General features: G+C 42.9%; 1 protein-coding gene across 3 annotated transcripts in view; it reads left to right on the top strand.

Annotated features, from left to right (window-relative positions):
* Nucleotides 1-13,459, top strand: part of CARMIL1 (capping protein regulator and myosin 1 linker 1) — a 313,277-nt gene that overhangs the window by 142,241 nt on the left and 157,577 nt on the right. For all 3 annotated transcript variants that reach the window (XM_047797118.1, XM_047797119.1, XM_047797121.1), the window contains exons 6-8: nt 6,427-6,524; nt 6,861-6,931; nt 7,188-7,261. In XM_047797118.1, coding sequence (XP_047653074.1) covers nt 6,427-6,524; nt 6,861-6,931; nt 7,188-7,261 — 243 coding nt within the window. The remainder of the gene's footprint in view (nt 1-6,426; nt 6,525-6,860; nt 6,932-7,187; nt 7,262-13,459) is intronic.

The raw sequence follows: 13,459 nt of genomic DNA on the forward strand, positions 1-13,459 counted from the left end.
AGGAAATGCTAAGTTGTGAGGACTTGAATTTCTAGTTTTACTTAAATATAATTTCCCATTGTGGCTCAGCGGAAACGAATCCAACTAGTATCCACGAGGACGTGGGTTCATTCAATCCCTGGCCTCGCTTAGTGGGTCGGAGATCCAGCATTGTTGTGAGCTGTGGTGTAGGTTGCATATGCAACTCAGGTCCTATATGGCTGTGGCCGTGGCTGTGGTGGTGTCTGGCAGCTGCAGCTCCGATTGGACCCCTAGCCTGGGAACCTCCATACATAGCAGGTATGGCCCTAAAAAGAGGGGAAAAAAAAAATCCACACTCAAAATCAAATAAATAGTCTATAAATATGTATAAAATATAACCAGTCTCCTTGACTATACTTAGAAAAATGCAGGTAGGGAAAAAATTGAGATATTTAATTAATATTGAAATTAATATTCACACTAGAATTTTTTCTTCATCTCCCCTCTACATGTATGTGTCAGGATGTTTCTCTTCCTCTCTCCCTCTGTAACAGAGTGACATCCACCCCCCCCCCCCATTAAATAAGGAAGGTTTATTTTTTAATTTTTATTTATTTTTCTTTTTTGCCATTTCTTGGGCCACTCCCGTGGCATATGGAGGTTCCCAGGCTAGGGGTCGAATCGGAGCTGTAGCCACCGGCCTACACCAGAGCCACAGCAATACCAGATCTGAACCACGTCTGCGACCTATACCACAGCTCACGGCAACGCTGGGTCCTTAACCCACTGAATGAGGCCAGGGATCGAACCCGCAACCTCATGCTTCCTAGTCGGATTCGTTAACCACTGCGCCACGACAGGATCTCCGAGGAAAGTTTATTTTAAAATATAGAGAAAATGTAAAGATTAAAGGAGAAAATGGAAAGTTAAAAGTCAAATCACTGTTAGTTAGCACTGTTTTGTTAACATTCTCATCTTTGTTGTGTGATAGTCCCTGTCCTTGGAGGCCTCACCTCTAAGACAGGAACATTGGGAGGGTGCTGAGAGTTGTTTAATCCGCTTTCACAGAGGTGGCTGTAATGACAGTTCCGTTCAGGAACTGTTTTGTCTGCTTTTCTAATATCAAGAACCCTGGCTGCTCTCCAAACCCAAACTAGATTTTTTTTTTTAGGGCCGTACCCACGGCATATAGAGGTTCCCAGGCTGGGGTCGAATCAGAGCTACAGCTGCTGGCCTACGCCACAGCCAGAGCAACACCAGATCTGCACCCTCCACTGTAGCTCAAGGCAATGCTGGATCCTTAACCCACTGAGTGAGGCCAGGGGTCGAACCTGCATCCTCATGAATGCTGGTCAGATTTGCTTCCACTGAGCCACGATGGGAACTCCTGAGATTAAAAAAAAAAAAGAAAAAAAAAAGAAATTGGATCATTAGGATGAGTTAGAACTAATTTAGAAAATGGGCACTCTTAAGAACTTCTTTTTTTTTTTTTGGGTCTTTTTGTCTTTTTGCCTTTTCTTGAGCTGTTCCTGTGGCATATGGAGTTTCCCAGGCTAGGGGTCGAATTGGAGCTGTAGCCACCAGCCTACATCAGAGCCACAGCAATGCGGGATCTGAGTCGCGTTTGCGACCCACACCACACTTCATGGCAACACCAGATCCTTAACCCACTGAGCAAGGCCGGGGATCTAGCCAGCAACCTCATGGTTCCTAGTCGGATTCGTTAACCACTGCGCCACAACAGGAACTCCAGAACTTCTTGAGGCATAAGTACATGTGTGAAATGTTTCCTGACCTCTAAGAGTTTATTGTCTAAAGGTAATGAAAGAAAGTTCCGCAAATAATAATGTGAAGAGAGTGAAACACCCTAAGATTTCAGAGACGGGAAAGTTCTGTTTAACTTAGGATGTCAAGAAAATGATGTTTGATTTGTGTTTGGTTCTCTCTCCCCTCCCCCCACCCCCCCCCCTTTTTTTTTTTTTAAAAAGAGGAGGGCTTTTGTCAGGGGTGGGCCCTGGGAAGAGTTCTCAGGTGGTGAATGGCAGAGGTGAGGGCAGGAGCAGCTGCAACTTTACTTGCCTTGGGAGGACAGCAGCCAGCCTAACAGTGTTGAAATTGGGAGCCTGCAGATATCCTGTGAGGTAAAGATGATGTCCACCCGGACAGGGCCACTAGGGACGGGCACTAGGGGTTAGTGAGGGCTTTTGAACTTGAATTAAATGACAGCTATGCTTAAGGGAGAAGAGTCAGTCTTGCAGTGCTGCTTATGAACTTGGGGGGAGAGAGCCTTGAGGTGAAACTGGAAGGGGCAGAATGTCCAGATTCTCTAGGCAAGTTAACTCACTTCTCAATGCCGCAGTGTCCTCATCTGTAAAATGGGAATAATGATACACAGTTTTGTGAGGATTAAATTTGCTCATGTACACTGCCTAACTCTAATGCTCCATAACTTTTATCCGTCCTTACACAGAAGCACCAGAATGAAAGCCTATACTCTCAGAATGGAAATGGGTGATGTTTACAGAGAATTTCTATGATATGCATGATTTTTCAATATTTGTATATGTCTGAATGTAAGTTGATTGCATCTCTCTAATTTGGCTTTTTTGTTAAGTGTGGCTAATATCCTTTTTTAGGTGACGGAATAGTAACCTTCTAACATGATCTTCTTAGGCTTTCAGCATGTTTGATTAATCTTTCATATATGTGACAATTTCAAAGCAAGTAGGCTGGGTATTAGTGTCAATATGTCAGGACAATATGTCTTCACCACCATGATAAAAATCATATTGCAAGTCCCCTTTGAGGTCAAAAGCCGATTAAGTATGAAAAGGTGAGGTTACTGTGAAGAGAAGAGGCAAAATAGGAGTTGATGGGTAAACTGGAAGGAAAAAAAAAGTGCTTTCCAGGCCCTGGTCGTTCCTACACTTTTCTAAAACAGTAGGTAACAATTTTTGTGGTGTGGTTTGCATCAATAAAACCTGTACTCTTCCCAGGACAGCTGCTGCCTTGTATAGGATGAGCGCTGGAATTGAATTTTAGATAAACCAATTACTTTCAGTGGAGTAAAGTAATTTACAAATTTTTTCTTTCCACGTCGACAATTTTAGCATGAGGTTTGCATTAGAGAGTGGGCATGCCTGTCATGGAGTTCACGTTTCCTTGCTGCACAGAACTCTTTTCTGAGTCTTGTGTAAATTAAATGCACATCATGTAAATGTAGCTGGTTTAACCTGTGTAGTACTGCCTATGAGTCAGTGGCAGGATGTGCCTATCCGTTTTCTAGGATTTCGGTGTACCGTTAGGGCACTTGCTGTGACCGCAGCTCCTTTGTCTGCCTGTCTGACACACACGCTCTGTCTTTGTGTCCGTGTGTGTGAGCTGCAGCCCTGGGATGCGTCCCCAGATGGCTCTTTGCTGCTCTTTAGCTGCAGGCAGAACTCATGTTGGCTTGGTTTTCCTTCCCCTCCTTGTGTCTAGTGTTAGAATATGTAAGAAACAGTGGCCACCTTCTGGAAGTTCTTATAACCTTATCTCTTATGTAAATAAATGCACTTGAGACTCCTTGAATTTCCAAAATCTAATTTTTTCCCCCATCTTCCTGAAAAAAGAACAATGAGAACTGTTACAGAGGGGACCTACTTGGAAAAACTCAGACAGAGACTGAGTCTGGAGGGTGGTTGTGAAGGTGAGAGAAAGGCTGGGTGTAGCCTCCTTAGGACAGCGCCCTGTCCACACAGTCGTCTACACTAGCTGATGCCCCACTCTTCTTCGGGTCATTTCCCCTTACCTCTCAGTGTGACTGTCTAGTGTTGCTTTTGGAGTAAAGTTAGGCTCTGGTTTCTGAACTTGCCATGAGAATTAGCTCCTTTCCCCCTATAACCCTAGACTGCCACCTTCCTATTCTTTTTTTCCACTCATTTTTATTTGTAACTTTTTTTTTTTTACTGTAGTTGACTTACAGTGTTTTGTCAATTTCTACTGTACAGCAAAATGACTCAGTTTTCTCACATTATCCTCCATCATGTTCTATCACAGGTGATTAGATATACTTGGGCTATACAGCAGGATTTCATTGCGTATCCATTCCAGATGCCATAGTTTGCATCTGCTAACCGCAGACTCCCAGTCCACCCCCCACCCCCCACCCGCTTGGCAACCACAAGTCTGTTTTCCATGTCTATGAGTTTGTTTCTTTTCTGTAGATAGGTTCATTTGTGCCATATCTTAGATTCCAGATATCATATGTTATCTGTCTTTCTCTTTCTGACTGACTTCACTCAGTATGAGACTTTCTAGTTCCATCCATGTTGCTGCAAATGGCATTATTTTGTTCATTGTTATGGCTGAGTGCCACCCTCCTATTCTTAATTCTCCTGGCTTCTTGCCTTATTTTCTGTTTTTGACTAGCTTAACTTTATTCTGTGCATCATCAAAACAGCATACCCTACAGTTCAGCTGAAATAAAGCACATTTTAGAAGAGAAATGTGATCTCAGATGAAGCCAGACATAAATTCAGCTTTTGTGTATCCCAGGTTCAGTTAATTCATCTGCGTAAATGTATCTGCTCCTGACTGCTCTGCTCTTTCTTTGCATAATATCTGGCTGAGCTGTCATGTAGCCAGAAGATGATGCCACTGAAATACCAGAATGATGGTACGGAACCAAGGTGAACTATTCCAAATTGCCAGATTCTATAACATCCGCTTTCATTGTGAGTGACTTCTTAAACCCACAGTTGCCCCTCACTTTTAGGATAACGGAAGTTAGTGATAAGATGTGTCCAGGTAAAATTGAGAAAAATCATGCTGCATTGGTGGATCTCATGCTTTTACACAAGAATTTGAAGGAAATCACTGACATTTGGTCTCAATTGTTTGTATCTGCTTGTGCTTCAGTCATAAAAATTATATAAAGAAGGAGGAATATTTTCAGTCCAAAGCAGAATGCTTGTATGTAAATGCTGGGGTGTGTATTTTTTGAGCTTTTCTCTAGGAATAGAGCAAGCCAGCCAGGCACCTTGTCAGGCTCTAGCACATTTGCTCTGGAATTCATCCAATCAGAAAATGGAAATACGAGGAACATTCTCTTGGAATACTCTACAAGGTGATGGAAATTCATAGAGATGAGCATTATACACAGTCAAAGTCCTTGAAAATCATTTAAAATAATGTTCAGTATGACTTAGTATGTTTATTTCACCCCTTTGTACCCAGGTCCAATCCCAGTCCTGGGTGACTCTGATCTGCTAATAGCCTTCCTCTCCCTGCCGCTCCCTTCCCCTCCATAGCCACACCCGAGACCTTGTCATCTCCTGGGACAGCTTCTTCTGGGGTGAAATCATAATAAGTCCTTGCTCTCTGACCACAGTCTCTAGACTTTCACTTTCTCTCTCTTAGAAGGACCAATACTTGGACTCTAGGGAGCCGGGGTGGGAGTGGGGGGAACAGACCTCCAGGCCGAGCATCCCTTGGCTTTTCCTCTTTCATCTCCTTCCTGCCTTCCCTTCCCTTCCTGACCCCTGAGTCCCATGATGTCCATCCTTCCAGCGAGGCCCTGTCAGTACCCCTCTGCTCCTTCTGTCCCCACTGTTTTTCTGGCTCGGTGGCCTGGAAAGCCTGCATCCCTGTGGCAAGCCAGCTGCCTCCTCTCCTCATGCATTTGGGCTGCCGGGAGCTGCAGGGGAAGAGCCCACAGCTGGTCAGCTTGGTGCCACCAACAATTTATGACCTTGACTCTCCCCAAACCGTCCTGGGACATTCTCTTTAATTTCTCAAGTTATTTTGTTCTTTATTTCCAGAGTTTGCCCTATACTTCCTGGCTGGTAGGGGTTTGTTTACAGTGTCGTCTCATCATCTCCTGCTCCCCCGTTTAGCCTTTTTGTGGCTCCTCATTGCCCTGAGGACAAAATCTCATCACTTCATTTGATCTCTAAGGCTCCCCTCCATCCTGGTGCCCCCCTGAGCTCCCAGACTCCCTATTGCATGTTATTTGCTAACTGTCTTGAGCCGTGTTTGGGTTCCTGTAAGCACAAGCCCCAGCGAAGCTGTAGTCCAGGGGAAGAGAGAGTTAAAGGAACAGATCTTCCAATACGAAATGCTAAGTTCCATTTGTTCTATGGAAGGACGGAAGAGGAGGTTCGTACTTAATTCTTTGAAAATTAGTAATTTACATTACTGTTTAGTATACACATCTAATAATGTATGACGTAGACACACTCTTTTTGAACTAGGCTGTTGAAATCTCATGTTCTAAAACAAATAATATGGGGGATATATTACATAAATAACATGGGCATACTTTAGCTTATACATGAAGGTAAATTAAGTTCCCATAGCTCGCTGGTGCTCAAAAAATGGGATCCTCATCTTTGTTCCCCAAAAAGGCGTATCACAAAATAAATTACTGAGCGCAGTTCAGAAAGCTGGATTTTTTGAAATGTATCGTTGTTGTTGATCTTACAGGAGAATCATGAAAAAAGTCTGCATGGAGCCATCTGAGCGGCTGGCCAGTCTCCAGGCTCTGTGGGATAGCCAGCCTGTGGCCGAGCAGGGCCCCTGTGGTGAGTGTGCATTTTAAAACCAAAAAATAAATGGCTGGCTGGCTGCCCTTTTGCCAGGAAGTGAAGGCTATTCCTAGTGTGCTGCCGTAAAGGTACAATTAGTTTGAAGGTGTAATTAGTACTGCACAGACTTCAGATTGGTGGACAAACGTCCTGTATTTAAGCTGCACTGCATCCTGCCATGTACTTACTATAGACCAGGGGGGGGAAAATCTGCTGTTTTCCCAAACGGAAAGAATAATCAGCATTGTCTACGTCGGCCATATTTAAGCTTTAAAATTTTCCCCTAAAAATCGTCTCGCTGCAAACCGGTCACGTTTCTCTTGCATATTTCAGGTGGATTTTCTCAGATGTATGCCTGTGTCTGTGACTGGCTTGGATTTTCATACAGGGAAGAAGTACAATGGGTAAGTGTATCTGTGTGCACGCACACTTACACACACACACTCACATGATACACTCACACACCTGGAGAATATTCCGATATTCGACTGGTTTATTCCTCTCCCTCATTTTTCTGCATCACTCATGGTGCTTTAAAATCTTCCTTCCTCAGATGTCACCAAGATCTGCCTGTTTCTTTGTCTGATTCTTTTTGCATCTCTCTTGCTTCTCTGGTCGTCTCCGTGGACTATTTACATGACTGAATTATATTTCAAACAGGACGTGGATACAATTTACCTGACACAAGACACCAGGGAATTGAATTTACAAGACTTCAGTCATCTTGACCACAGGTAAGCTACTTCTTTCTTTTCTTTCACCTCTGATTTTGCTTTCAGACCTGCCCGTGTCTGCCGGTACTTAGGAGGGTACATTATCTCCAGAAGTCCTTTTTCAGGGGAGTCAGGAGAATCTGAGAAACTCTGGAGTTGCCTTCTAAGTAATAGTTTCCATTGTACTTCTCACTGTGAATGGTTTGGGATGGGGGTGCTTGTGTGTATCTCAAATCCACAGTTTACACTTAGAAACTGTGGAAACAATTTAATTCTTAGGTTCTCTCTACCCTGTATAGAAAACCTAGAATGATTTTGCTTAACTGCCATTTAGGACGTTTTTCTAGGAGGGAACATTGCGCTAAAATCCTATGCAGTGACTCTTATTTTACAGTTTCTATATGAATGGTGGGTTGCTATGGTTATACGCACGCACTGGTGGAAATCAGGTTGCCAATATCTGCCTTACGCTAATGACAATAAAACTATGAAACCTGTTACAAGTTTTTTGAGAAACTCTTAGGTTTTAAGATGTTGACGTTAATATGTTCAGGGCTCTGGCTTGTGTGATCAGGCACCACAGAAGGAGCTTCATTCGCTTCCCTCTTCTCTCTGCTAGAACAGACCTAGCAAAGTGATTTTGCTCCTGGACAAAGTTGGGTGTTGAAACCCCCAGTCTTGTCCTTTATTCTGGCCTGTCCCAATCGCTTGAGCCCTGGAGATGCTGCTGGTTATTTTAAGTAAGCAGATAGGCTAGGCCAACGCAGTCATTCCCAACTCCTGAAATCTCCTCTGTCTGTTTGGAACAGAGAGAGAGAAATCTGAGATTTTATGCCATTTGGACAGCTGGAGTTGGAGAGTGGATGGTTGCCTCTTCTTAACACCCACACCTTGCCCCCCAGATGCCATTTCAAGTTATTTTTTCCACTTACCCGGCAGGAAATCCAGAATCTTAGCCAGGTCCCCGAAGAGTTCTAGCTAACTGAACTGAGCAAAGCAAAAGTGTCCTGGATGGATGTGGCTCTTTTCAGCACAGCCTGGACCCGCGAGGTGTGGTGAAGTGAGCTCAGCTGCTTCATGTAGATGTGGCTGAAATGCCTGAAGCCCCTGCTTCTCAAGCTCACATCTCATTGCTTTTTATGGTACTTTAGAGCTGTTTTCCCTTTTCCTATATTTGAGGGAATGTCATACTCCCATTTAGGCAAAGCTGATTCCTGTGTAGCTCATATAAAAGTGAACTGAGGGGAAAAAGAAGATATTTTACCTTGTATATTTCAATAAAGGCAGACAATTAATTGCATGTAGAATAAGAAAGGAGTAGGTAGCCTTAGTAGGTAGCTTTATAGTATCAGCTCTCGATGTTTTTGGTCTCTGTTTCCCTTTACATTCTTAAAAATGGTTGTGCTTTTATTAAGTGAGTTATGCCTTTTGATATTTATCATATTGGAAATTAAAACCACAGTGGAAAGTTTATTCCTTTAAAGCTAATGTTGATAAGCCTTATCACATGCTAATATAGATACCATGTTTATAAAAAAAAAAACTTTTCCAAAAAAAAAAAAGAAAAAAATCAGCAAGAAGAGTGGCATCAGTTTACCTTTTTGGCAGATCACTTTAATTTCTGACTTAATAGAAGACAGCTCTATTCTCATATGCATATATCAATTTGTGTATCACTATGGAGCTTGAAAGCAGCTCTAGACACCATGTAACTGAAAAAATGTGCTGTGTTCCTATAAAACTTTATTTGCAAAATACTCTTTGTGGGAATTCCTGTTGTGGTTCAGTGGGTTAAGAACCTGACTAGCATCCATGAGGATGCGGGTTTGATCCCTGGCCTCACTCAGTGGGTTAAGGATCTGGCATTGCTGCAAGCTGCAGTATAGGCCAGCAGCTGCAGCTCTGATTTGATGCTGGAAATTTCCCTATGCCCTAGGTGCAGCCTTAAAAAGGCGAGAAAAAAAAAAAAAGGACATTGTGGGCTGTAACTCGCTGACTCCTGCTTTAGGCCAGTGGCCTCCAGTTTAGGATATATATAACTAAGGGAAAATATAAGATGAGCTACAGAACAAAATATTAGAACTTCTATTTATATTGATTGTTGGCTCCTTTTAAATTTCTATCTGTTTTATATGTAATTCATGATTATTGTATACTTAGTGTATAATTAAATATTAAAAAATGAGAGTTCTCGAAACTTTTTTACTGCAGCAGGCTCGATGCACAAAACTAAGGATCACTGCTCTAAATGTCATTTCTCCTGCTAATGCCTAGGAACTTTGACTTTTTTTCAGAGCTCTGTCTAATCACCCTGATCTTTAAAGTTGATCCCCTCTTTCTTGAGGATTTAATTTTTTCCCCAGAGTTCTTACTATTAAGATTAGTGCCAGCTGTGATATAAAGAGGCCACTCTGGATCCTGTTAGATGTCCTGTATGAACAGTATTTTTGTAGTCAGGTTGCAACACATTGTATTGGGTGAACATTGGTCTGTAGTAGAATGAGCATGGTTATCCATGAAGGAACAGTCTACACTTAAATGGCACAGTTGTTTGGAAGGATTCATAGTGGCAGAATTTGAGTGCGATGTGGGTTATTTGAGAGGTAGGTGGTTTTTCTCACTTGGGTATGAGTTGGGGAGAAGAGAATGGAGGAATTAGAGGTGCAAGAGGAGAGTTTAAATGGGCCATGTGTTGAGCTGGAGCTTGTTAGAAAATAGGGGCAAAAATTCTCAAATGTAGAGATGAGTTTTCCCACTATGGCAGTCAGCTCCCAGGTATCTCTCTTTGAACACAATTCAGATACAAATAAGCAATCTTATTTATAATTTACATTTACTTAAATGAGATGCCACATACATTCACATGTAGATTTCCCTGAGCCTGATCATTTCAGCAGGCTTCTTTCTGGAAAGCTGTACACGTTTCATATAGTCTTCTGAACGCGCTTTCGATTGGCCATCATTCACAAATTTATTTTTCATTCCATTCTTTCTCCCCCTTTGCATTTAGTCATTATAGGTTGAAACATCTGTTCTTCAGGGTCCTTGAAGTCATTAGTGCTCCTGGAATGGAAAGTTCACAAGGGCTAGGCTCGCTCTGTCTTGTTCCTGCTGTATGACGCGATACTCTGTAGTCAAATCAGTGGCTCAGAGTAAGGACTTTTCAAGGGAAACTAAACTCTCTAGGAGAGCAGATCAAGATCCTGGGAGGCTGAGGGGATTAGTTTTTAAGAGTCCATCGGATTGCTCAAATACTTTGTCCCCCATACTTAAATTAAGTTGGCAATTATTGCTGTCATGGCTTTCTTCACGCAGTTTGGCTCCATGTTACCTATTCTAGTCCAGGGCTAATTCCTGTCTGATTCCTGTACAGTTCCATGTGTTTCTTTCAGTCCATTGACTCGGGTCATTGTCTTTTTGCACCCAGGGGTTTAAAACTACCATTTTCTAGGACTGCTCAGATCCAAAGTGGGAGGCCTGGGTCCTGTGTGTGGTCCCGATATTTGTAGGTCTGGTAAGAGGAAGGACCAAACATGATTTTGGCAGTTTTATCATCTGGGGCACAGGGATGGAGCAAACAGTATCTCTCAGTGACCCCATCACCACACACAGGTGATGATTTAGAAGAAGGTACAGTTCTAGGGACAGGGCAGTGCCCTTGTCATTGTTCTCACACAGAGACCTTATTAATGTCCTCCCCCTTTCTGATTTGCCTGGGATCTGCTCTTCTGCAGAGACATGCCCAGTGTTAGGCTTCTGTACTACTGACATCGCAGGAGCCTCATGAACTGAGAAATGGAGAAGCATATACATCCTATGAAGGCTTAGGAGTCATCCGGTGTGCTATTCTCTCTTTACTGTAGACCAACCTCTCTCTCATATATATTCTGCTACCTCACTAGAACTCTAAGGGTCTGCCAGGCACTGCAAGACAGATTTATGAGCAATTTAAATTCTGTAATTGATTAATTGATTATATTGACTATGGTTCTATCAGAACTAAATGTCGGATCAGGGACCCCGTTGTTTTTGAATACACATTCAGGCAAGAGGACGACAGCAGTCGTGCTGGATCCATCCAATTAGTCTCTGGAGAAGAATAGGAATAAGAAGGTCCTTGGAAAATGCTCATTCGGTTGTTATTTATAGCTCCCCGAATTTTATTGAAGTATATTCCTAAAATTTATTCTACGTTAGGTATCAATGGGCCAAAATGATGCATGGATTGAAAAGGCTTTGATATACATGTCTTAATGGGATCTCTCGATGGCCTGTGAGCTGACATGTTAAAAATAAAATTACACTGTAATTTGGAGTGGGAGGGAATCAGAGGGCAGAGGTAGTGGTGCCGAGGAGAAGAGGATACATAGCTTTAAATACATCAATTTTTCTTGTTTCCCTGGAGAATTTTAAGAGGAGCTAATCTTCTCTGTCATCTAAAGACGCAGTGATATGCATCATTGAGCTTAAACTTGGCCCATGAGAGCCCAGCCAGCAGTTCATTCCCTTCAGACTCATGTTTTTGTGTTGTCATATTTCTTACTCATCAGGGTGACATTCATGCACCTGATACTTTCAGGGAAGAGTTTGGAATGCGGATTAGCATTTGTCAAGGTTGTCCTGAGGGCATCAGTATAATTCTTTCCTCCTCTAAGCACCCTCTCTTTATTCCTGCTCTCACTTAAAATGGAAGAAATGCTTTAGAGGGTGGAATCAGGTGTGAGTAGCATTAGCTTCTGTTTCCACCTAAATTTCTGTAAATAATTCTCTAAGACAGTAGTCTCCAGCCCAGATCAGATGGACCGTGTGGCAAACACAGTTAATGCTGATGTATTGAGGAATATAGAGAAAATAGTAGAATTTGCTTTATGCTTATTTTTTTCTTATCCATTTTATTTGTGTCTGTGTATGTTTTTTTTTTCTGAGCCTAATATGTGCGTACAGTAGCACATGCATAAAATTTATAGATTAGCCCATAGATTTGGGGGAGATGTTTGCTCAAAATACTTTTCAGTTAGGAGTGAATGATCAAAAAATTTAGAGGCTCTTCATTTAGGCCTCTGGCAGTGTCCTCATCCGTGAAGTCTTTCAGGCTGTCAAGTCTTCTCAGGGTTGGTGAGTGGTCCATCTTGCCATTTGATACTTCATAGGACATTACTCTGTATAAATTAAAATAACAGGAAGGTTGGTAGAGCATGGCATTTAAAAATGTTTTAAGGAGTTCCTGACGTGGCTCAGCAGAAACAAATCTGAGCAAGGTTCCATCCCTGGCCCTGCTCATTGGGTGAGGGATCCAACGTTGCTGTGAGCTGTGGTGTAGGTCTAAGACTCAGCTCGGATTCCACGTTGCTATGGCTGTGGTAGAGACCAGCAGCTACAGCTCTGATTCGACCCTTAGCCTGGGAACCTCCATATGCCAGGGGTGTGGCTCTAAAAAGACAAAAAGTTTTAAAACTCCCCAACTCCCACTTTCAAACTAGATGTAAAGGAGAAGTCTAAATGATCCCCAGAAAGGCTATCACATGCATGTGTTAGGGAGATACTGCCGTGGTTCTGACTTTTTCCAGCCTTTCCAGGAGAAAGCATGTTTCACGGAGCTTGAAACATTGCATCTGGGGTCCAGCCAATGCCACAGCCACACTGGATCTGAGCCGCTTCTGCGACTTATGTTGCAACTCATGGCAATGCCGGATTCTTAACCTACTGAGGTTAAGGATCCCATGTCCTCTTGCATACTGGTTAGGTTCGTTATCTCTGCACCACAACAGGAACTCCAAGACAGTGTTCTTGCATGAAACACCTCCTTTAAGTTTTTTTTTTTTGTCTTTTGTCTTTGTTGTTGTTGTTGCTATTTCTTGGGCCGCTCCTGCGGCATATGGAGGTTCCCAGGCTAGGGGTTGAATTGGAGCTGTAGCCACCGGCCTACGCCAGAGCCACAGCAACGCGGGATCCGAGCCTCATCTGCAACCTACACCACAGCTCATGGCAACGCCGGATCGTTAACCCACTGAGCGAGGGCAGGGACCGAACCCGCAACGGTTCCTAGTCGGATTTGTTAACCACTGCGCCAAAATGGGAACTCCCCTTTAAGCTTTTAACTGTTTGTAAGATGTACTGGGGGAGCGCCTTAGTCCTGTGGTACGTGGATCTACCACACAGAACCATGGTGTTTTTCATGGGATCATTACTGTCCACCTTTGCGCTTTGCTCAAGGTATAG

This window comes from Phacochoerus africanus, chromosome 9, assembly GCF_016906955.1.
Source record: "Phacochoerus africanus isolate WHEZ1 chromosome 9, ROS_Pafr_v1, whole genome shotgun sequence".
NCBI lineage: Eukaryota > Metazoa > Chordata > Mammalia > Artiodactyla > Suidae > Phacochoerus > Phacochoerus africanus.